This window comes from Typopeltis vanoorti, chromosome 15 (genome assembly GCF_054136105.1).
Source record: "Typopeltis vanoorti isolate ZY-2024b chromosome 15, IOZ_Tvanoo_1.0, whole genome shotgun sequence".
In the NCBI taxonomy this organism is placed as follows: domain Eukaryota; kingdom Metazoa; phylum Arthropoda; class Arachnida; order Uropygi; family Thelyphonidae; genus Typopeltis; species Typopeltis vanoorti.
This window is the reverse complement of record NC_143563.1, coordinates 89,520,426-89,546,044: the sequence shown is the minus strand read 5'-3', so window position 1 is coordinate 89,546,044 and position 25,619 is coordinate 89,520,426. Positions and strand designations below refer to the sequence as shown.

The 25,619-nt window shown below is 35.9% G+C and overlaps 1 protein-coding gene across 1 annotated transcript in view; it reads right to left on the bottom strand.

The window, feature by feature from the left end:
- Nucleotides 1-25,619, bottom strand: part of LOC150098964 (bromodomain adjacent to zinc finger domain protein 2B-like) — a 632,705-nt gene that overhangs the window by 398,419 nt on the left and 208,667 nt on the right. Inside the window, exon 11 of the mRNA XM_090405782.1 lies at nt 11,680-11,854. Coding sequence (XP_090261908.1) covers nt 11,680-11,854 — 175 coding nt within the window. The remainder of the gene's footprint in view (nt 1-11,679; nt 11,855-25,619) is intronic.

Below are 25,619 nucleotides of genomic sequence, written 5' to 3'. Positions count from 1 at the left end.
ATGTCATTACAAAGAAAGCCAAAATTTTTCTGTTGAATTTTGTATTGTAGAAATAAGTAAATATACATGAATGTTAAAAACCACGTAAAATTAAAATATTCCATTAATTCTGCTTATTTCATGACTAAAATATAAACGAATATACCTGCACAATGAAAGGAATAATAGTTCACTGGAGTGGAAATTGCTTTACTCCATTTCTGAACATGCACAGAAAAGAACGTTAATGGATATTGTTTAAGGTTACCCGTCCTGAAGGAGAAGAAAAGAGCACAGCAGAAGGAGAATTGTGGCAGTTTCCATGCCTTTAATATATGAAGATTAAGCAAAAATTAGAAGATTCTGTGTCTTTAATGAAGACTGAACAGAAATTACATATACTTCAATAACTAATGGGAAATTTTTACTTTTAAGGGATAAGTTAAAGAATGACCAATATTTGAATATTTGAAATATATTCACACCTGAGCTACTTGTATATAGAGGCTAATGACTTCACATCACTTGCCTTGGTATGTATCCCATAATGCAAAGCGCACATACTCTTTTGGATGTGTAAAAATGCTATTGAGAGTACGCAAAAAAACTTTCAACATATATGTGGGGACTTCCCCACGAGTTCTGAAGACAACGCTGACTTTTTGAAACGGCTGACTTTTTAACTTGAATTTTGAAGAATGTGACAATCGTTTTTTATTTTCGGACATTTTTATGGGCTACTGCTCAAAATATTATTAATGCATTAACTTACCCCGCCAATGAGTTGCAGATGTATGAATGCTTTCAGAGTTCTGATTGGTTTATTCAGAATCAGCCGTTAATGATATCAATCAATAGAGTTAACAAAGGCTAGTGATTGGCGGAAGCCTGTTCGCGGAGACAAGGTACCGGCAGTTTCACCACGGCAACTGCGGGTCTCCCAACCAGTTATCCCCCCCCGTATATAAGACGACACCTAATTTTTGGTCTAAAAATTTTAGAAAAAAAGTTTCGTCTTATACACAGAAAAATACAGTATATCCTTTCCCCCTTTCTTAACTAAAAAAATTTCAAAAGGAGTATCATGTCAACCTCCCAAGTCAAGATTGCAGCATCACTTTTCCAGTTGAACTCAAATTATTAGTGAAAACTTCTTAATAAAATATTCCAAAACCCTACAAAAAATAAAAATATCTATAAAAAAAAATGAAATATATAGATAAAAATCCCTTTACATGATGAAATTTTTTGGACTGCCAATGTGGGATCAAAAATTCAAAATATATTAGAAATAATTTCTGTTAACATAAGTTTTAATTTAGCTTTCAATTTTAGCTGACTTAAAAAATTGGGCTCAAAGTGATAACATCTGTATACTTGTTTTACACTTAATATATACAGAGTAATGATCCATTATCAGTTTTCTATTATGATTCATATTAGGAAACAAATCAATAAATGAAAATTAATAAAACATCAGATCAGTGCTATATATATATATATATATATATATATATATATATATATATATATATATTTTTTTTTTTTTTTTTTTTAAAACACAGATTTAATGACTTAAAAAACCTCCAAAAAAAAAAAAAAAAAAAACTTAAAAATCGCTGTGATGATGAGTTTGAGAGAAAAATTGTAGAATCAAGGGAAATCCTGCTGAACCCTGTCCACTTAAACAACAATTTGAGTTATAACATCTCAGATAGCCATGCTGCAGTTATTCAATATTGACGTTCATGTGAGCCTGCACGCACACTTGCAATAAACAATGGCATGCCTGTTTGAACAACTTGAAAAAATAAGTGTTTTATGTATCAATTATGTGTGGCAATTTTTACCTGTAATTTCCAGTTTTTTTTAGATACTTCAATGTTTATTACTATTCTTTTCCTTTATGAATAGCCTGAGGAAGGCTGTTATAATCTGAAACTAGTTGCATTATTCTCATTAAAATCTTTATAAGTTATCTTGGTTTTTTAAGTCATTAAATCTATGTTTTAAAATGTATCACAACAACTGAGTAAAAGCCTATGATCACACACACACACACATATATATATATCTTAGTACTCAATTTTATTTCGTTTTATGAATAAGAAATGATATTTACCTGTAAATTATACTATAAAATAGGGAAGAACTCTTCAGTGTGGAAACTATTGCTCGTTTTTTTGAATCCACCATAGCGGATTTTGTTTTTTATTTTAATTCGAAACTGTGAGACTAATAGAGGTAAAATGAGTATCATTTGTCAGAAAAGGAGTCAGAAAATAATTCTAGGAGCAGCTCACATTCTTCTTGAAAAGGGTCTATTATCTTATGGTACTCAAAAGACAGATTTTATCATTCATATAGTGTACATTTTTGGTCCCCCACCAACCATTGAAATATATTCATCCAAAGCATATTATGTAATTCATAACTACACCAATATTGCCAGTGTCATCAAAGAATCAAACTACAATCAAATCTCTTCAAAATGCTACAATTATTTGGGGAAAATGGAACCTTACACAGAGCAATACATAGCTGACATTTGAGTTATAAGTAAGAACTGAAGGAAGGATACAGGTATGTGGTTTGATGTAAAATAAGGTGTGACACAAGGATGCATTTATTTCAACACTTCTTCATCATCATCATGGATGACATTATGTAAAAAAGAGGTATTAAGCCTGATTTTAGAAGTGGAGATATTAAACTTCAATTTTTGATTAACACAGATGATGTTGTAGTTCTAAAAAAAATTCAGCGCAAGTCTACAAGATTTCATTCTTTAACTAAATTGAATAGTAGCTGGAACAAATTAGCAGAAAAATTACCAATAAAAGGATCAAAACTATGAAAACAGACAGGAACATAAAAATTATAGGAAAACCTATAGAACAATTAAATGTCAGGCATTTATGCACAATCTTGTGAAGATAGAAAATTGCATATGGAAATAAACAATAAAATAGGCAAAGTTGGTATGGTGAGAAGCCAGTTGAATAACTTTACATGGAATAAGAGAGAAATCGGTCAAGACAATAAACTAGTAGCATACAAGACAGCGGTCAAACAAACTATAACCTAGAGACCACAGGTATGAGAGTTCTAAGAAAAATTAGGAGGGCATCAGTGGCAGAATTACATGAAAAATGAAGATATTAGGAAGGAACTTGACAATGTTCATATTCAAAAATGTGTAAGCAGAGCTAACCTAAGGTGGTACAGTCACTTAAGCACTGGAGAGAAAATGTGTTTGATGGCAAAATAACAGAAAAAAGACCAAGAGGAAAACTAAGATCAGGGTGATATGATGCAGTCAAAAGTGCACTTGAACCTTGATGGACTTGTGGTTTCAGTCAGGATTTCTCCATGACTGCAGGTTGTAAAGAGTCCAGCTATTCCAGTCTTGGACTTTTCTTCTCCATTTTCTTCCAACTTTCTTAATCATTGGGTCTTCCCAGCTTAAGGCTGGTCGTCCAGGTTTCCTTTTGGTATCTCTCGGATACCAGTTTGTAACTCTGACTGTCCATCTGTTGTCTCTCATTCTGGTGAGATGTCTTGTCCATCTTCTTTTGATGTTGTAGATTGTTTTTATTATATCAGTGAGTCCAGACTTCTTCCTGATTTCTGTGTGTCTTACGTGGTCTATTCTGTTGTTTATATTGCATATTCTTCTTTCTATTGCACGTTGAGTTGTCATTAAGCTTTGTTCTTCTTTTAAAGTTGTGTTCCATGTTTCACTGCCATAAGTTAATGCTGGTAAGATGTGACTATTGAAAAGATGGGCTCTTATGTCTATATCTATGTTTTGGTTGGTAATTGTTGATTTTATTTTGTTGAAGGCTATCCAAGCAGCTCTTTTTCTCCTTGTTATTTCATCTGATATATCATTATTCATTTTTATGGACTGGCTGAGGTAGATGTATTCTTCAACTTTTTCGATGGTGTGAGATTCTAGAGTGATTGTATGATCTTTACAGTATTTGTTTTTCATCCATCTTGTTTTGTCAGGGTGTATTTCCAATCCAATTTTTTGGCAGTTTTGACTTATGTTATTCAGCATTGATTCTAGGAGTTTGGGTGAGTGAGATATATTAATACCACATCATCGGCGAATAATAGGATATTTAATATTTCACCATCAATGTTTATTCCATCATGTCAATTTTTCGAACGATGCGGTCCAGAGTAGATGTGAAAAGATTAGGTGATAAGACATCACCCTGACGTACTCCTCTACTTAAGTTAATTTTAATCGGGTGATTGAAAAGGATGATATTTGTTGTGCTTTCTTTGTAGATATCTTTTATGAGTTGGGTGTATGCTTTATCTACGCCTTGTTCTATTAAAGCTTGGAATACTGCATTATGCTCAACAGTATCAAATGCTTTTTTAAAATCTATAAAAAGAAATCAAAGTGGGATCTGGTATTCTCTGCATCTTTCTGTTAGCTGAGTAATAGTTTCAATGTGATCTATTGTTGAAAAGCCTTTTTTGAAACCAGCCTGTTCTTTGCAGCTATTTTCATTGATGGAGGTTTGTATTCGGTTTAGGATGATTCTGGCAAATATTTTATATGTGTGTGTGTGTGTGTGTGTGCTAATAGACAGATAGGTCTGTAGTTACTGATGTCATTTTTATTACCTTTTTTATGCAGAATTATGGTCTTTGATGTTTTCCATTCAGTAGGTACTTTCCTTAATTGTATATATTGGGTAAACCTTTTTTTTGCTAGAGCTTTAAAGAGTATTTGTCCACCCATTTTTAATTCATCAGATTTTATACCATCAATTCCTGGTGATCAGTCATTTTTCATATGGTGGATAGCCATTTTTATTTCTTCAGGTAGGACAGATGGTATTTCCAGATTTTCCAAATTTTCGTCTGGTACTGGAGCTGTGATTACTTGTTTAGATGAGTAAAGGTTCTCATAAAACGATTTTACTATTTTTTCCATTTCACCTCTGTTTGTGTGTCTGTTTCCTTGATTATCTATGAAGGCTGACAGTAGTGGCTGCTTTAGATTTATTTCTTTTGCTACTTATTTTAAGCTATTGCGGAGCCTAGCTGCTGCTGCCAATTTTGTTGTTCTATATATGTTATAGTCGTCTTTGATATTCTGCCTCAGTTGTTTACAAATAATTTTATATTCTAGACGATCTTTCCATGTATCTTTCAGTATTCTTCTTTTCTTCAATAGTTCTATTGGTCTTGCTGATAGGCATTTCCTGGTCTTAAGAGGAAGTTCATACAAAGTTCTTTCTTTGCAGTTCATTAATGAACTGCAAAAGTGCACTAGAGGGGGCAGAAATAAAAGATCTAATGATACTGGAGTAGTGATTGGTTAGAATCTAATTTGGAGGAAATTTGTTAACAGGACATCAGTGATAGTGTAAACTAACATGTAGTACTACCATAGTTTCCTGTACTTCTTTAAGGTGCATAACAGGGAAAGTTAATGATGAGGAGAAGGAGTGTTCGGAGGAAATCCCGGGGGATAATGTGATACAGGTACTGGCATGGTTAGCCAACTGGATGATATACTTTCTCTCCAACAAACAGACTGTGGGTGGATTTCCACTGTGGACATGGATGACTGTGAATGTCTTTAGATAGCTGAGTACTTTTACTGCCATAGGAGTCCACCGTGATGCTATTTATCAAAGGCTTGAAGAACAACTGCAGCTGTGCCAAAAATGACATGTCAGAATTTTTTTGACAGTTAAAAGATAATTAAAAGAGAAAACAGACATCTAAAAATGATTTAAGTTACAAAGTGAATAATAAGTTTTAAAAGAGGTATACCATGAGTAGACATATCGATACAAAATTAATAACGGAAAACTCACATACAAAGATTATTTAATAGAAGTAGAATCAAATAAGCAGTTAGCCTTTTTAGATCTTCTAATTCTTCGTCAACCAGATGATAACTTACATTTCTCAGTCTATAGAAAGAAGACTCATACAGGCCATTATATCCATGCTGAATCTCATCAACATCCCAGTCAAAAGGCAGGAACTATTAAAACTCTGGTTCATCGGGCCCACTCCTTTCGTTCTTCAGACAATCTTTTACAGAAAGAACTGCAATATATAACTTCTTCCTTTCTATCTAATGGTTATAAGAATTGCTTCATTAAAAGAGCTTTGAGTAGTTTTAATATGTCTTCCTCTTCAAATACAGAAGAAATAATGCGCATTCCTATCCCTTATGCATTAGTGAACGTATAGCAAAAGTTTTAAAACCACTGAATATTTTTGTTGCCTTTCGACCATTTAGAAAAATCTCCACCTTTCTCATTTCTCCTAAGGACAAGCTTCCACACCTTAGTTATCCAGGTGTCTACCAGATTCCGTGCTCTTGTGGATTATCTTATTTCGGACAAACAGGAAGATCTGCCTCTATTCGGCTAGAACACCAATCTTATATTGAATACTTTAAACCTGAAAAGTCTGGACTTGCAGAACATGCCATCATCGCTAGACATAGAGTTCATTGGAGAAAGACAAGAGTCCTTCACAAAAGTCGGTTCCTCATGGAACACCTTTATAAAGAAACATGTGAAACTTTACTTCATTCTCCTAACTTACACAGATCTAACGGCTTACGTCTATCTTCTTTATGGGAGATAGTACTTTATAAATCAGCTAATCTTTCCTAACTTTTTATTGTATACATTTTTTTTTTTTTTGTTAGGAAATTTATGGACCTTACACCAGCTACGTAGGTGGCACTTTTTGGAATTGTCAGTTATTGTTTAATTTGGAGCTTAGAATGTAGTGAAGATGCCTGTGACACACAGGCAAAAATTATACTATTAAATAATCTTTGTACGTGAGTTTTCTGTTATTAATTTTGTATCAAAGTGAATCATGATTGACCAAGCTTCAATATACCTTTAATCATATGAAACATTCTTGCCATTTATTCAATTCCATGGAAGGCACATTAATGTGATATGTATATGCTACAATGTCTAGGTTTTTTAAATAGTTTAGCATTCCAGAAATGATGTCTGAAGTATCCACAAAGGTTTTCTCAAAGTATAGAGTTTGATTCTCTCAAAGTCCTACAGATTTATTAAAACATCATCTTCACCCTATGTGGGAACAAAATGATGTTACTACCAAATGTTCTGCAAGTTGAAATTTTCTGTGCAATGAACTTTTGCTAATCAATTTCAGTGTGTTTGATATTTCAACTGCCAAGGAATCATTATCATTATAAAATAAATAAATAAATAAATAAAACCCTCCAAGGTAAGCTGAAAGTTCTTAACTTATACTCTATATTGCACCAAAAAGAGACAATCAGAACTGTCAGCTACAGCCATAATTATGCAAGAGTCCAGGAAAAAAAAATCACGATACAAGTGAAAGTATAACCCATTCTCAAACTGTTAAGAAGATGAAGATCAAACTAATTAAATATAAATAATATGAATAAAATGTCTTTGAAAACTGTGCAGAAATTAAAATGTTATTATTATTATTAGATTGCCAGGGAGGCCATACATCATCTAAACTAACTGTCATACCCTTTCTCAAACTCATTCACACTATATACACCCATGCTTCAACAGGCAAAGTGTTCTACTCATTCATGGTTCTGAGAGAGAGAGAAATCAAGCTCTTACCCCTTTCTTAACTACACACAAACTTCTATGGATGCCTCCTTGTCTTCTCACCAACCATATAATCAAAAAAAAATTTTAACCAATATCCAATAACACCCTCTCAAAAGTTTATAGACCTCTACCATATCGCCCTTCTCCTGTCAGTGTAAACAGGAGAAAGAGGAGTGATATAACTGAGGTATCATAATCTACATTCCATAATCCTGACATCATCTTTGTAACTCTTCTTTACAGCCTATCCACATTTCTTTATCCCTTCTGACCAAATGTGCAAATAGTAGTCCAGGTGTCTTTGTATGAGGGCCTGGTTAAAAGGCAAAATGACTTTCATATTCTTACATGTCAATGTTCATTTCAATTATCCTCTGAGGTCTATCTGCAATTTGTTGTGTGACCTGTGAATTTCAACTTTCTACCCATCATAACTCCAAGATCTCTAGCCTTGTCAGTTACTCCAAGCATAATCCCATCAATATAATATGCAGTTAGATACTGCATCATGCCAAAGTGCATAACTAACTTTGAACTGACAGTAATTATTGTTTGCCCACATTTGCAGGCTATTCAAATTGCCATGTAAATGCTGCATATCAGTAGCATCTCTGACTGCCCTGCCTATATTTGCATCAACAAAAGATTTCCTGTTAGTATCTTTCCAATATCATTAACATATAGATTCAACAGTGGTCCAAGGACTGATCCCTGAGGCACACCACTGGTCACCTTAAATCTGGCACTGGCAGATTCATACCTCTCCCTTTCCCATATATCACTTTGGTACATATTTTCATCAGCAAACCATTTATCCAAGCCAATAGTTTATATTCCAATACCATATTCTTCAGTTTATGCAACAGCCTTTCATGTGGTATCTTATCAATTGCCTTAGCAAAGTTCAATAGCATCAGAGTGTATCCATTCCCTTTATCCAACTTAGCTGTAACATTATAAAATATGGACAAATTGCTCGGACAATGACCTCTCTTTAGTAAACCCATGCTGTTCCACGCACAGCATAACCTATTTGTTCACCCATTTCTGTATACAAGCTGTTACCAACTTCTCTAAAATCTTCATAATCCAATTTAGATATACTGATGGGTCGACAGTTAGACTCATCAGTCTTTGCACCACCCTTGTGAAGTGGGATTATCATACAATCTTTCCATTCCTGTGAGATCCTTCCTGTGCTAATTATACAAACATGCTAAGGGCCCAGCCAATTCAGCTACACAATCATTTAGCATATGTACCCCATCTGTCCCCATTGGCAACTTCTTATCTAGGGTATGCAATAGATCTAAGAACTTCTCATGCACCTCTATCCCCTGAACCAATGTAGTAGTAATATTATGTTACATACATACCAGGTTGACAGATCTCAGTGAAGTGAGCGCTCAGTATTTCAACTATTGCATCGCCATCTCATACAAGGTAGCGTTTGTATCAGTAAAGTATTTCTTCTACATTCATTGTTACTTTTTCTCAACATCAAAGATGAAACCTGAAAAATGTCCAAGTTAATCTCCAAGAATCAATTCACATATCATAACGCAGATGAGGAACATATTGCATCATAAAAACTGACTGCAAATGCAACTAATAATAGAGGTAAAGATGCGATGCAATGTGGTTGGCTTCTGATACAAACATATTTCCAAAGGATCCATTTTGGAAATCTCACCACCCACAAATCCAGTACAACTCATGGCTGGAGAAACTGAATTATCCCACCTCTTAAGTCTGTATGTCACCCCTTATTGTTGGGCCATCACAGATAAACAGAATATTAGAAAAATACAGGTGATGTCTCAACCAAAATGATATTTAATTAGTTCCCATGGGAGGATTGGAAGTGAATGAGACTTCCCACTTTATTGTCTACAATTCAGGACAAGTTATGTGGAAGTCTCCTCTATTTATCTGGCTTGACTGTTATGCAACCATTACTTTCTCAAAATGTTTAATACAAATTTGTATTATCATAAAGTTATATTAAATTTTTAGATACCAAATTTTGAAAATATGCAAATGGCCATTACCTTTTGAAAATATGCAAATGGCTATTACCTTTTGAGAATATGCAAATGTTATTTCAAGAGAGAAATTAACCAAGAATGAACTAGAAAAACCACTCTTCTAAAGAAGTAAAATACAACAAACATTTCATGTATTTTATACACATTTCTATACATCTGATAAAATTTTCAATGGAAACAGCTAGGCTTTATGAAGAATCTTATGTTATTCTGCAGTAAACAGATGTTTCAGTTCTAAATACTAGAAAAGACATTAGGGATATTAATAATGGGATGGCTATCGTATTCTTTTAGCTTAGCATACCAGAACAGACTTTCTAAGAAAATGCATGCAATTTCATGAACGTAATGACAGGCTTGGGTGTTGGTGGTTATTCATAAGAGTATTTTAAAATATAAACAACACATGAAGAACAAAAAAAAATTTGATGAGAAGCTAATATTTTACTGGATTTGCAAACAACATCTTCAAAGCACAAACTATAACTATGGTAAGGCACACAGTATTTAGACCATTGCTGAAACAATTCAAATTATAACTGGAAAAAAAATATTAAAAAAAAAAAAAAGTCTTATCAAGGTTTCCATCCTTCTCTAGGGATTAGATAAAGAAATGAAGATAATTCAGAGAAAGCTAAATGTCATCTTAGAATGACTCACCCAGACCTCAGGCAAATTAATGCAGGTATGCTTACTGAGGTTAGGGAAGTGTTTCATAGCAGATGCTGATTCTAAAAATTGCCTTTCAGACTTATAGCAACTTTTATGCAGCAAAGTTCTCTTCTTCCATTTAATACTGTGTGAAGGTATGTATATCCTGAGCATAAGTGTTCCAGTTCTGACTGGCCATACACATGATTATGAATTTAGTTCTTCAAGGTGGATGTTAACAGATTTACCAATCTGTCTGAGGCAGTATATGTTGCAATAAAAAGGAACCTTACATGCTCCAGGATGTGCAAGAGCATGATAAAATCTTTAGAGAATTGAGGAAAGTTGCTAGCTAGATGTGTGGTTGAAACTGGCATGAATAGATATATTTTCATATGTATACCAGATAGTGAAAGCAAATAGTTTTGTTCTGATAGTTTTGGTGAGTCATATGTGAAGGAATGGAGGAATGCAACATTTTATTTATTTGATTGGGACTGCAGCCAATGACTGAAAAAGTGTTGTTTGGCCAGGTGTATTATTAGAACAAATAGCCCTAGTTCTGTAAGTGTTTCAGGATGTTGCACTGCTGAGATGGCTGGTGCTGTGAATGCTTATATATATATACCTTCTAGTGGTGTAGTTTTCCTATAAACAAAAAAAGGTTCATTATTCATTATACTATAAAGCATATTATTTATGAGCAACTTAATGAATTTTAACTATTGTGATTATCCAAACTGTAATAAATGAAACCAGCTCATTTATATATAACAGCTTTATCTCAACTCGGATGGGGAGGAAGGAGACAGTCCCCGTAAAATGGCATGAAAATGTGCCAAATTTTACAATGTAACATCAGGAAATTACTGACAATCAGATTTTAATTTCTAGATGATAAAAAATAAGCACTTTCATTTAAGGACAAGAAAGAAAATATTATACATGGAGGGGGTAAAAAAACAATAAAAAAAAAACCATAAATTTAATTGTTAAACCTGCACACCTTTTAGTTTCTTTGCCTCTTTAGTAGCCACAAGGGCCTGATCTCGCTCCAGCTTTCGTAATGTCTTCAATTCTTGTGCTTGCCGTGCCAATTCTAAATTTGCGAGTGATGAAGCAAAAAATCAATGAAGAATTTGCTCCTTTACTTAACATTTCAAAATAAATAAACAAATAAAATCATAAATAAAAAAAAAAAAAAAGCAACTAAGAGAAGTTTGCAGGTGTTTCTTTTTTTTTAAAGAGTGGCACAACCCAAACATCATTAAGCAAATAATAATATGTTTACTTGTAGTGCAGTAAACTGAAAAGAGATCATGAAGGATTCTGAAAGGGAAAGAAATCATAAATATATCACAATTTACCTTGTTGTTCTAAATGATGCTGTAATTGCTTCTCTTCCCAGTGCCGTTGTCTTTCCTCTTCTTCCACAGTTTTCTGATGAGGTGGTCTCCTTACTTGTAATCCAAGCCTTCCTTTACGGGCACGAACCTCCTCAATTCGTGCAATTACTTCATGTTCACTCACAAGGATATATTCCTAAAATTTCAAAAGCATAATATGTAACATAGGATTAGCAGCGCTTAAAGCATATTAATTTATTAAAAATGATCCCCTAGTCATATCTGCAGATGCTTCTTAAGTGTATTACTGAATCAAGCAGGCACATTAATTCAAATTCAAATGTCAACTTAAATCTGCAAAATTTTATTCCCAGAAAACTTAAGGAACATCTGTAGACATTAAAAGGATGGCACTCATTTTCTGAAGTTCCCACAAGATACTACTTAATAGACTTGCAAAAGGTGTTTTGAAGCCATTTTATAAAATTATTAATAAAAATTGTCATTCTGGCAAGGTAAAACAATGGATATAAAATTTACAATCATCATCAGTTTCCTGATAAGTAATCTCCAGGGGATGTTCAAATTACTTAAAAAAAAAGAGAGAGATGGAGGTGGGGAGAAGAAGCCAAGTTTCCAAAAAAAAAAAAAAAAAAGTTCACAGTAAAAAAACTTTGGCAGAGGCTTTTGCCTCTTTTAATAAGGTAATCCAGTTGTTTGAAGTAATGCATCCCAACATGGAGAGATTTAGCAAATTTGACAGAATGATGAAAGTGCTACAGAGAAATTTTGCAGTAAAAAAAAGGAAACTTGTGCAGTCTCAGCTGGAGTAACGTGGAAAATTTTAAAGAAGGCCACTTGTGCTGTCACTTCATCCACCTGGAGATATAAGCCTAGACCTATCACAAATTACACATCTGGTGAACAATTCTCAGAGCACTTTGCTGCATTTTCTGAATTTGAAGGTTTTGTTATTTACCTAGCCACCCCAGTTGATCAATTTTTCAAACAGACACAACATCAGCACTAAAAACTTACTCTTCCTCCAAGTATTTCCAGCTGATTATTTTACCTGTAAGTGACAGATCACTGTACACTCATGTTTCGTTATTTATTACAATATAGTATGCATACACTGATTTTTTTTTATAATTTACATGCTGCATTAATTCATGATAAACAAAGATTAAAATTAGTTAAGAAATATAACAAAACAGATACACATTTTAGCATTCAGGCATATTAATTGTTGACATATCCTTACGGTTGATATGGTGATTTCCAAATTATGGCTTTATTGAATGGTTTGGTTCAGAACCAAGCCCTTTCAAAAGGTGAGGTCTGATTGTATTTAAATGACTACTACACTTAATAGAAAAATTGAAGTCATTACTTATTATTATTCCACACATGAAAGAAAGCTTGGCAAATAAATGTCATGTGTGGGCAGGAGTAGATTAATCTGTTGGACATTCTTCTCCAACAGTTCAGGAACACTATCATCAGATAGTCTTCTTGAACTGCTGGAGATTGTAGTTCTTTGGAAATTCTCCATTGGGAGGGGGGGGGGGGGTTCCACAGAAATGAGGTGGATGAAATGAAAGATAACCAGGAGTAATGTGTTTGGTGAGCATGCAGTTCAGATGTATACAGTTCGAAAGTAAAGAAATGTTGAACAGCTGTTGCTTGAGTTCCTGATAGAATGCAGAAACTGATCTATTATGGGAAAGTGGCTGTAGAGAGTCTGTAAGAGCACTTAATCAATCATACTGCTCTTTTCTGAACAGCATGAAGAATTTTTAGGGTGGTCTAAAGTGCACTATCACAAACTTGAGAGCAGTATTCCAAGGTTCTCTTGAGAACAATGGGTAGGATTCCATCAGGACCAGCTGCCTTTGTGGTATCCAAGTTATTCAAAATTCTTCTGGTGAAATGGGAGGCATGAGATACAATGTTCTAGGCAAAGAAGGAGATCATTTGCCAAGGTCATCTATGGAGGAGCTAGAAGAGAAGAATGAAGCCAGGAGATTCAGCCTTGTCTTTAGGTAATGTTATAATGCTAATGTTAGGCTGAGATAGAGGAGGAAGCACATATGGATAAACATTGTGCCTAGTTGTTTGGCAAGGGACCAGAAGGTGGTACTGCTAGTTTGCTACATTTATCCTTGTTGAATTTAGGCTTTGCCCTTTTAATGACTGTTTGAAAAGTGTGGTGGGCTGTTTGCTTTGCTTGTATGACCTGGCACATTTCTTGGAGAATCATGGTTTAGATATGGGTTGAGAAATTTAAACAGAGTGAGGAATGAAAGCTTCTATTACAACATGAATTATTTCTGTAACAAGATCACAGCAGGTATCTTCATAAAAAAAGAATGAAAACAGTAGTTTGACATTGGAAGGGAGGAATAAAAGTCATACAAGTCCTCTCACTTGGCACTGTTGCAATGCCAGAGTACATGAGGTTGTGAATGGCTGAAGGAAGGACATTCCACAACAGATGAAACTTGGATGAGATTGTGATCTGAATTACCAAGAGGAGCACTCACCTGAACAGTGCACCTGGAAGGAAAACTAGTGAAGAACTAATCCAGAGTGTTGGGTGAGCAAAGAAAATTGTCAGGAATTCTGGTAGGGAAATGAATGATTTAAGTCGCTGCTTACAGCAAAAATTACTGCTTCTTTTCCAGCTTCGAAGTGAAATTCAAAAAATGGAAACAATTAGATATGTGTTAATTGAAATGATCAAGAAAGAAGACTTCACTGTTTGGAAATTGTTACTAAAAGAAATAATGCTTTTAAGATAGGAAATTAATTATTTTTTTTTATTATTATTTGTCACCTTCAGGGAGTCCAAAGACTCATTGACGGAAGGCATCTACTCTACAACTCTGTTTCCACCACTCACAATCCACCAACTGACCGCAACTACACCAACGTCATCTAGCACCAACCACCACACCAGCATTTCCACAGACAATCACAAACATCCATGCCCATGGTGGGATTCAAACCTGCAGCCTTTTGGCTGGGGAGCGGATACACTAACTACTCGTCCAGCCAGGCTGGCCAGATCAGAATGATTTTTGAAATGAGAGAATGGTAGAGGCAAGAAACGAATGAAACAAAATATGGCAAAGAAATCTTAAACCACAGGTTTAAGATTTCTTTTAGGTCAAAAATGTGAGATTAGTTAGACATCCTTTGGCAAGGAATATCAGATGCATAAAGGCACAAGTACCTCTCTTGTGGTGGAAGGAGTCATAAAAGGTGTAATTTGGACAATTAAAATGCACTGTGGTTGATTTAGCAAAAAATTTGAAGTTGTCAGAAACAGACCATTAGGTTTGGATGACTGAAGGTGATGATGCAGGTTATTTAAGTTAGTTTTGGTGCCATGGATGTTGATAAAGTGAATATGAAAGATTTTGGGGGGAAATTTTTGAGGTAATTTTTTTTTCTTTTTGGAATTTTGGAGGATTTTAATTTATCTGCAGAGACACTATACTTGAATCAGGCTCAGAAATATTTATTATTTCAAAATATGGACAGAAAAAGAGAAGGTGAGAAAAATCCTCTTGAACGCACCACCCATACAGAGAACACTCAGTCTCCAACCACAACATGGCACTGACAGTGCTCCTCTGCATACCACTATCCTCCCTCCAAGCATAAACTGGCAGTGAGATTATGCTTCGGTGGATCAGTAAGTCTCCCAAAAAAAGACCTTACCAATTTACTATTCTGGTAAGTTTTTGTAACAGAACATTTTTTTTAAAGTGGAAAATGACATTCATGAATGACTTTAGTTTTGTTCTAACGAGTCTAATAATTGGAATAAGGTACATGCTGGTATGGACATGTGTCAGACTCATGCAACCTTTATGTGTTCTTGGTATTCTTCTAAGGATGTTATCATCATCAGACCTCCATGGAGTGAAGAGACTCAACACAGAAAGTTTCACTCTCACATGCAAAGCTCATCATACTTCGACTTAAATGGATTAACTGTCTCCGCCACCACACTTTCAAAAAATGCACTACAAATACCTACCACGTTCCTACCTACTCCTCACCCCCTCCTTATATAGCTTCTTGTTCTCCTGTCTCCAGCCATTTTATCAAAGAACTCATGTACTTCAATCTGGTAATTACCTCATACCAAATTATATGCCTCAATCATGTCTCCCCTCCACCTCTATCCACTAGGCTCTGCAAATTGCATTCTCTCAATTTCTCCTCATACTCCACATTCCAGAGAACTGAAACTGACTTAGTCAAACATCTCTGAACTCTCTCCAACAACTCATCATCCTTTTGAAAACCAAGCAACCAAATATGTGCACAGTAATCCATATGTAGTCTAATCAAAGCCTTGTATAATGGAATCTCAACATACTGACTTCTGCATGTCAGTCTTCTCCACATCATTGCCATAATCCACTGCACTGTCATTACAATTTTAGCAAAATGTCCCTGAAATTTCAGATCCCTATCCATCATCCCATGATCCTTCAACTCCTCCACCTCCTCTAAGATATCCCCACCAACCTTATACTCTGCACTTCATCTTCACTTTGCAAATTTTAAAACCTTACGCTTTGCTACATTGAACTGACATCCCACACACTCACCCAGTCTATTCAAGTCTACAATATCTGTTCTACTCCTCATAGCTCTCTCCAACTTTGCATTATCTGAAAACAACTGCACATTGCCATTCAAACCCTTTTTTAAATACAAATTAAACAATGGTCCCAAACAGCCGTCCTCTATGGCACACCTAGTGACCTTCCTTATCTGTGATATTGCTCTCCCATATGCAGCCTGCTGACTGATACCTAATACAACCAATCTCCAATCCAATGCACTAATCTACCATCCAATCCCATCTGTTCCAGTTTAATTACCAGTTTGTCAGGTGGCAATCTACTGAAGGCTTTTGGATCATCGAAATATACTACTGTGTATGCATCCCCCCTTATTGAATGCATTTATAATAAGTAAGCATATTCCTAAAACATTATCTTCTTTAATGGAAAAACAAACCCTTGACCAGACTTTTGCTGTCAAACCAGTTTTCAGTCCTAGCACCTTGACCACAACTCCAGACAAATAGAGTGGCTAAAGTTGATTAATATTGGTAGATTGGTTAAATAGTTGTTTATTTGCCAGCTTGACCACTGTATGATAGACTATATTACCTAAAGATTTATGGACTATAGGAGTATGGTTAATTTTTCTGACAAGCTTTAAACATACAGAATGGAGATCCTACAAATGCCTTCTTCAAACTTAGTTTAATTCAGTCGACGATTTAATGGTGCAAGGACAGCTGAACAGGTATAAAAAATTAGTGGAAAAACATAAATAAACCAGCTGTTAAAACCTTCTATATAGTAAGTTGAGCTGATAAAAATAATATATCCAATGCGTGCATAATTATATATGGTGAGACAGATTATAATGCTCTGTAAAAATTTAAAAACAGATATATTTGATGAATGTGACTAAAATAGTGGCTGCATTCAATGAAAAACGAGGACAATTTGATTAAAATGTGAATGATAGTTAGTCTGGTACCACAAAATTCACACATACGCATGTCCTTACTCCTCAGCAGGAAGGAATATATAAGATGACTTACTTATGCAAAGCTAAGCAAAAAGCAGTGCTCATTTAGACTAGACTTCCACAGTTTGATTTCAGATTTAATTTGACAGAACTTGTTGGTCTCTATATTCTACAATGACTATCACTAGCATAAAAGTTTCTGTATGATGATCTGCATGTAATCGGTGTGGGAAGAGGTAAATGGTGATAGCTTAAGAAATGAGCTGACCTAGCTGCAGACTTATTTCCCTTAATCCTAATATGACTTGAGATCAACAAACATCCAAATGCAGCTTCCACAACCGAGAGGACATACTTGATATCAGAGAGCAGATGTCTCTACAGCTCTAGATTTCTTATTATCTGTAAGGAGTTCCATGAATCGGTGAATACAGCTCGTCAGTGAAGTTGTTACATTCTAGTAAGATCTGGGAAGATAGCAGAAGATCCCACTAGAGTTTCTGATTTTGAGCTATCTATGTAGATAGGTATAAATTCAGAGTATTCCAGTTTATTTACTTGAAAGAGCTGTTGGTAGACAATGAGGGGTAGAATATTTGGGCTGCAGAGAGAGAGAGAGAGATAAGGTGATTGGTTGTATTTGAGTGCCACAGTGCTAGTACATTTGATGGGACCTGTGCAAAAAATGCCTAACCTAACATCTAGAGCTTCTACAAATACCATTGTTTGCAACAAAAGTGCAATATGGCAGTCTGATGAGGGTTGTACAGTTTCCCCATCAGACTGCCAACAGGATGTGGGATGATCTAGAAGAGATTTTATATTCATAACATTAGTGGAGACAGTTGTTGATGTCAAAGCAATAATTGTGATTTGTTTGGTTGATGTATAGACCATGGATTGGTGATGTTCGAAAAGCTCCAGTTGCAATTCTTATGGCTTGATGGTGACTAGGATTCAGCCATCACGAGGTACTCTTTCTGACAAGAAACAAAGACCTGGAATCAATAATCAAGTTCTGAACTAAAGAGAGCACAGTACAAACAGCAAAAACCACTCATCTTGAAATTGGATACATGAGAAAGGAAACTAGTTTTCTTGTCAAATATGAGTCCCAAGAATTTAAATATGGGATTAAAGTTTGTCCTAGTCTGAGTTCTGGGTCAGGATGAACATCATGCCTATAGCAAAAATGCACCGAAGCTGTTTTCTGCTGGAAAAATCTAATCTAATTTCTAAATGCCAATTATGAAAAATGTTCGATGGCTTGTTGTAGCTGCATTTCTTTATGATTCTAATATTACATGAATGACTGAAGATGGTAAAGTCATCTACACAGAGTACATTACATACAGTTGGAGAAAGGTGTCTGATTATCAAGTTAAAGTTGATTGCAAAAAGTGTAACACACAAAACTGAACCTTGTGGGACCCCTTACTCATGGGTATACGATCATGAAAGAGCAGTTACCTAGGAATTGGAAATTTTGTTGGTTAAAAAGTTCTTCATAAAGAGAGGAAGATGTGAGACCAAAATTCTGTAGGTATTTATTTATTTAGCATATGGCATAATAAAGGCACATGACATCAAAAGATATAAATATATATTTGTGCAGACAATAAAATTGAAACAAGTAATGCGCATATACAAAATATCAGGTAAAAAAAGCCACTAAAATTTTAAGTATAGTTCTGCTAGCCATTCAAGAATTGAAGGATCTGCCTCAAAAAGTCTTTCAGGTCACCAGGATAGGATCTTATGCTGCAGTCCTCCAATGTGCTGGATGGTTTGGTTTATGGCCCCACAGTCACATTTGGGGGTAGGCGATCTTCCCCACTTGTGTAAGCTGTCTACACAAATACCATGTCCTATGCATATCCTATTTAAGCTTTTCCACAGATGATGTAGAAGCCCAGTCCCTTTCGGATTTTGGTTGGGAAGGATATACTTGTTCAAGTCTGGTGGCTATTTTTCTTTCCAAGTTTCTAGCCATTTCAAATTAACATTGAAATTGCTATTTACTAGTTCTTCAGCCAGAATTAGTGGAGGTCGTAAGGATTTAAGGCGATTTATACTTTTACATAGGAGGTCTTCATGTATTGGTAACAGGGAATTGCTGTTTACTTTTTTGTACTCTTTTACTAGAGCATATTGTCTGCGCAAGTTTGGTGGGACCTGTGCAAACAGGCGGCAATCTATTGAAGGCTTTTGAAACACCGAAATATGCATCCCCCTTATTGAATGCATTTATAATAAGTAAGCATATTCCTTGTGCAATGTTACTCAAAGTTGGAAGCCGGTAGAGGGGGAGTGGATTTGACACAACCTGTTATTGGTCTAATCACTGCATTTATTTGTGTGTCGATTTTCTTGATATGAGGGCTGTTTAGCCATACTGGTAAACAATATTCTGCTGCAGAGTAGACTAGGCCCAATGTCAGTGTGTAATAGCAGAAGAACCCCATGTAGAACCACATAGTTTTTGTATGATGTTATTACGGGTTCTGATCTTTAAAGAGATATTCTCCAGATGTCTTTTGAAAGACAGTGTTTTACTGAAGGCAACACCCAGATATTTAATGAAATCTTGGTGCCGCAACATTGTGTTGATAAAGCCGACCTGAAGTTTCCTATTTGCCGATTTGGTGTTTAGGTGAAAAGAGCTAACTTTGGTCTTATTGAGGTTTGGTGTTAGTCTCCATTTATGAAAGTATTGCCCAATGGTTCTAAAGTAATTTGTGAGAATATTTTCAGTTACTTCAATGTTCTTGTGTTGGGTGGCGAGGGCTATATCATCACCATAAGCAAATTTTCTTGACCTAGTTGTCAGTAGTATATAAGTTGAATAAGACTGGTGCTGATACTGAGCCCTGCGGGAGCCCATCGTTCTGCAGGTTTTCCTGTGTATCCCAAATCTCCAAATAGTATTGGATGCTTTTTCCATATCAAAGAAAACCGATATTAAGTGCACACATTTTAGGAAGGCATCTTAAATGGATGCTTCCAGTCAGACTAGATGATTGGTTGTTGAATGATATTTGCAGAAGTCAGATTGAGTTCTGAAAAAAAGGTGTTTCTGCTGTGGTGGAACGCTGCTCTGCAATCAGTGTTCCACGACAGTTTAGAGAAACATGGAAACGAACTAGATATTTTGGGAATTGCAACTGTGCCAGCTTGTGTAATAGTTTGTCACATGACTCACAGCAACACTGATAAGAGATGAGTTGATTGCTGCAGAAACGAATTGGTGGGGAATAAATTTCATTGGCTGGTGTGAGACTACTGCCTCACATACTGGAGCCCTAAAGTGGCTTAAGAAATTCCATATTTGGTCTCCAGAGCAGGATTTCCAGACCAGGTTTAAAAAAAAATAATAATAAAATAAAATAATTAAATCCTTATCCATCCATGATATAAATGTACTATAGGTTCACAAATCAACCCTTAGTGGGTGGGAGCCACAAAAAATAAAGATCAGCCTTGCTTAATTTTTTACTGTGATATCTGTGATGTAGTACATAGCTGCCCATACAAAAAAATGCATATCATGGGAAAACGATCATTCCCGAATAAGATGTCATCAGCTTCTCACATAACAAGTGAGAGGAAAAAGGATAGTAAAGACAATGGCAGTGATTGTTCCAGTAGGCATACTGAAGAGGGTACTGCTTCCTGTATTCAAGAGAGAAGTGTTATTGTTGCCAAGCAAATGCTCCACGATGGTACCTCTGATATTAATTTGGGAATTACATCACAGAGTGTTGTAATTGTACTATAGGTTCACAAATCAACCCTTAGTGGGTGGGAGCCACAAAAAATAAAGATCAGCCTTGCTCAATTTTTTACTGTGATATCTGTGATGTAGTACATAGCTGCCCATACAAAAAAATGCATATCATGGGAAAACGATCATTCCCAAATAAGATGTCATCAGCTTCTCACATAACAAGTGAGAGGAAAAAGGATAGTAAAGACAATGGCAGTGATTGTTCCAGTAGGCATACTGAAGAGGGTACTGCTTCCTGTATTCAAGAGAGAAGTGTTATTGTTGCCAAGCAAATGCTCCACGATGGTACCTCTGATATTAATTTGGGAATTACATCACAGAGTGTTGTAATTGTACTATAGGTTCACAAATCAACCCTTAGTGGGTGGGAGCCACAAAAAATAAAGATCAGCCTTGCTCAATTTTTTACTGTGATATCTGTGATGTAGTACATAGCTGCCCATACAAAAAAATGCATATCATGGGAAAACGATCATTCCCAAATAAGATGTCATCAGCTTCTCACATAACAAGTGAGAGGAAAAAGGATAGTAAAGACAATGGCAGTGATTGTTCCAGTAGGCATACTGAAGAGGGTACTGCTTCCTGTATTCAAGAGAGAAGTGTTATTGTTGCCAAGCAAATGCTCCACGATGGTACCTCTGATATTAATTTGGGAATTACATCACAGAGTGTTGTATCCCCCACTGAAAGTAGAGGATGGTATCAGCAGTATGGAGCAAGTACAAGCAGGATACTGCTATAAGAAATCTAACTCTGAGTCAGATAGCAACTGCCTCTATGTTATTTAGGGCTTGCTAGAAGGAGATATGGTTGCCTACATGGATATTGACTCTACATAGACCAATCTGACATCCATCCTGTCTTTATGAATGATGGTTACATTTCAATATTCCATATCATCACTGGGTTTCAACATGTTTCATACAGGCAAAAGTAGATTCATTTATAATTCTTCAGAAGAGTCTTGATATTGTAGATGTTTTGACAGAATCCACGAGAATTCAAATGTAGAAATATTCCCATTATCTCTTTTTGGTGGTATCATCTGGCTTCCTATAAGATGTTCTGTTTTCACAAACCTTAGATTTTTTTTTTTTTTTTTTTTTTTTTTTTTTTAAATTGTGAATGGCCAGTGTCCATTTCATATTCATCAGCAAAAATATCCAAGTCATTCATTTATACGGTTCACAGACTGGACCCGTTCTAGTGCATCTGGTATATTAACTATTTTCTTGTGTGTGTGTGTATGTAGGGGGAGGAGTGGATTCTCATGTGTTGCCTCGGGACCATTTTTGGCACATCTTAAGGAATGAGCCTGTATCAACTTCATGGCAGTGAGCAAATCATATCATTTAGGAATGTTGAAGTCACGAGAAGGCAGGAGCAACACACGTATTAAGGTCCCTACTGGTTCTTTCTTTACAGCTGCCTTCTCAGAGGGGATTTATCATCAGACATGGTTTTAGTGTTATATTGTTTCCTCACTTCCTGAAAAGGGATACTCTGTTTGGTTTTTACTTTTTTGGATCTAGTTTTCATCCTTCTACCTTTAGAATGCTTGGGGATATGCTGGGTGATCATCCTCACAGTTAGAGCATTTCGGTATTCTGTGCTTACAATCTTTGTTCTGGTAATCGTTGCTGCCACAATGGGCAGAGATGACAGAGCCCTGACACTCAATTTCAGAATGATCATACTGCTGCCATTTAAAGAAGCAAAAAGGGTTTGGGATGTAGAGCCTAACTTGGTAGTTAGATATCCTGCTTTCACAAGCATTGGGGATTTGCATGTGTTGAAAGTAAGGATGATATTCCTGGTGGGGGACCAGGTTACCATCTCTACATATAAGCATTCTTATATGTAGACAGTGCAAAATGACAGCCTCATGGTCGTCAGGTTTTGCTTCTTTGTTTTTAGATGACACTTCAATGGTTTCTGGATGTGGTGGGACTTGTCAAGGACCATGATAACTTGAGAATGGAAAATTACTCATTCTCAAATGGAGTTTGTTTCAATCCCAGAGGTTCTCACCCACAATGGAGCCACACATAGACACCCACTCTCTGACAAGCAATGACTGCTCTCAAGAGTAGAATGGCAGGGCTACCAAGGATGACAAACTAGTACTACAGGAAGCCTTGAGTATTCTTGGACATAGGAAAGAAGACTTACTGCAGCATTGTTGCTTCTTTCAAGCATATCTGCTAGCCAACTGAGGGCTATCCAGGACCACCTGTCTTGCCAAAGCAGTGCAAGACTGTGAGAATTCCCCCCCCCCACCATCCAGTGTTCACAGATTGCACTGCATGGCAAACACATCAGCAAGCCATTGGATCCCAATAATGATGATGGTCTGGAAGATAGGATAGTAAAGCTCACAAGAAGTAGAGAACAGAATTTGAGAAGCATGGCACAATGATAAAAATGAATAGTGACAGTACCATGACTGGGAACTCCCCTCCACAAACAAGCGCCTCACATAGAGGGGAGGAGAAGACCATAAATGAAGACTGGTTATAATTATCTCTCACTATATCAAACTCATAGAGACCACAAGAGTAGATTATTATAGTAGACAGTTTGCTGAAGTGAATCTTTGGCACAGCACCATATTTTTAGGATGTTGCTTGAGACATTTCAGTAGTTTATTGCAGTGAGTGAGTTTGTAATAACCACATTTGTTATAGTAACAGTTTACTGTATTCATTCTCTTTTGTATAAGCTAAGAGTTATAATCATTATAGAGAAAAGTGGGGATATCATAATTCTTCCTGCTGACAAAGGGAATGCTACTGTCATCTTAGACAAAACTGATTACCATAACAAAATTATTGAATTACTGGAAACTGACACTTACTCTGAACTAAATAGTGACCCTACAAAGGAATTGCACAATAGGACCAACAATTTGCTAAAAACCACCTTAGAGTTACAAAGAAACATCCATCTTTCCCTCAGATCTATTCGTCTGCTAATCCCACGATCCTACGGTCTCCCAAATATCCATAAAGTGCACCCCCACCTTAGACCAATTGTTGAAGGTATCAACTCACCTACTTACAACATGTCTAAATATCCCGCATCCTTCTTGAAAAACCTAACAGGAAAATCCTTCTCTTATATAAAAAATTCAGCTGACATCATATTTAAAATCAAAGACTTCAAACTTAACAAATCAGATTTGATGGCTAGTTTTGATATAGTTTCTCTCTTCACGAATGTTCCTACCCAAGAAGTCCTCAATCTCCTCAAGAGCAAATTATCCAAGAAATTCTTTTCCTTACTTTCTCACTGTGTAAATTCAGAATACTTCAAATTTGAGGACAAGATCTTTAAACAGAACTCAGGATTAGCTATGGGTAGTCCACTCTCACCGGTATTTGCTAATATATTTCTTGAAGACTTCGAAGAAAAGGCGATTAATTCCTCAACACTTAAACCCAAAATATGGTACCATTTTATGGATGATGTTATCCTCATTTGGGAACATGGTTTAAACAACCTCAATATTTTTCTAGATCATCTTAACAACTTTCATCAGAAAATTAAATTCACATATGAATTAGAATCCACCAACTGTCTTGCTTTTTTGGACTTAAAACTTACAAGATGCTCTGAAAACATCAAAATATCAATTTTTAGAAAGCCCACACACACAGACAGATTCTTCTGTCTGTGTGTGTGGACACAGACCTTCATGCTTCCTCCCATCACTATCCTCTGCAGAAATTTAGTATCATTTCTGGTAATTAATTTACAGAATTAACAACGCATATGAAGTATATTAATTAAAGATAACTTTAATGAATCACTTCTATATTTCGGCAATGTTACATTGCCATCTTCAGGAACATAAAGATATGGTATGTGCACTAAGGAACTAACAAAGCAAATGAGGAAGAAAGTAAGAAACTACTTTTGTTCCTAACGTCCTAATGGTGCCCTCTTGCGGGCTAATTTGGTAGTCTTGGCAGTTGGGCTGAAGTTCTCATAATGAAAGTCTCCCAAATTTGGGGCAGTTTCATGCACCCAAATTTGTCGAGGTTAGGAACGTTTTTTAGAGCTGTTGAAGATTCTTTGAATAATCTTTCGTATTTAAACTTGCTGCGATGGATTATTTTTGTTTTCTTCCAACGAATTTTATGGTGGTTATCTAAGGCATGGTCTGCCAACCCAGAGCGGCTGTACTGGTGAAACCGGATGTAGTCTTGGTGTTCTGAAATCCTGATATTTGTTGTTCTGCCTGTTTGGCCAAAGTAGGACAATTTGCAGCTGCAAGGGACTTGGTATACACCAGGTAGGTCTAGGGGAAGTGGTTGGTCTTTGGTAGAGCAGATAAGGGATGCCAACTTTTTATATGGTCTGTAACAGGAAGTAAGGTCATATTTTTTGAGGATGTTAGTTATTTTTTCAGAGGTGCCCTGGATGTAGGGGATAGTGATAGACTTGGTGTAGTCTTTATTGTGGAGGGTGGTTGTGGTTTATAGGTTTTAGTATTTTTTGGATTTTTTGGGGGTTATAGCCATTGGCTAAGAAAGTGTTGAGGATGTGGTTTAGTTCCATAGTCAGGGCCTTGTCATCTGAGCAGATTAATTTTGCC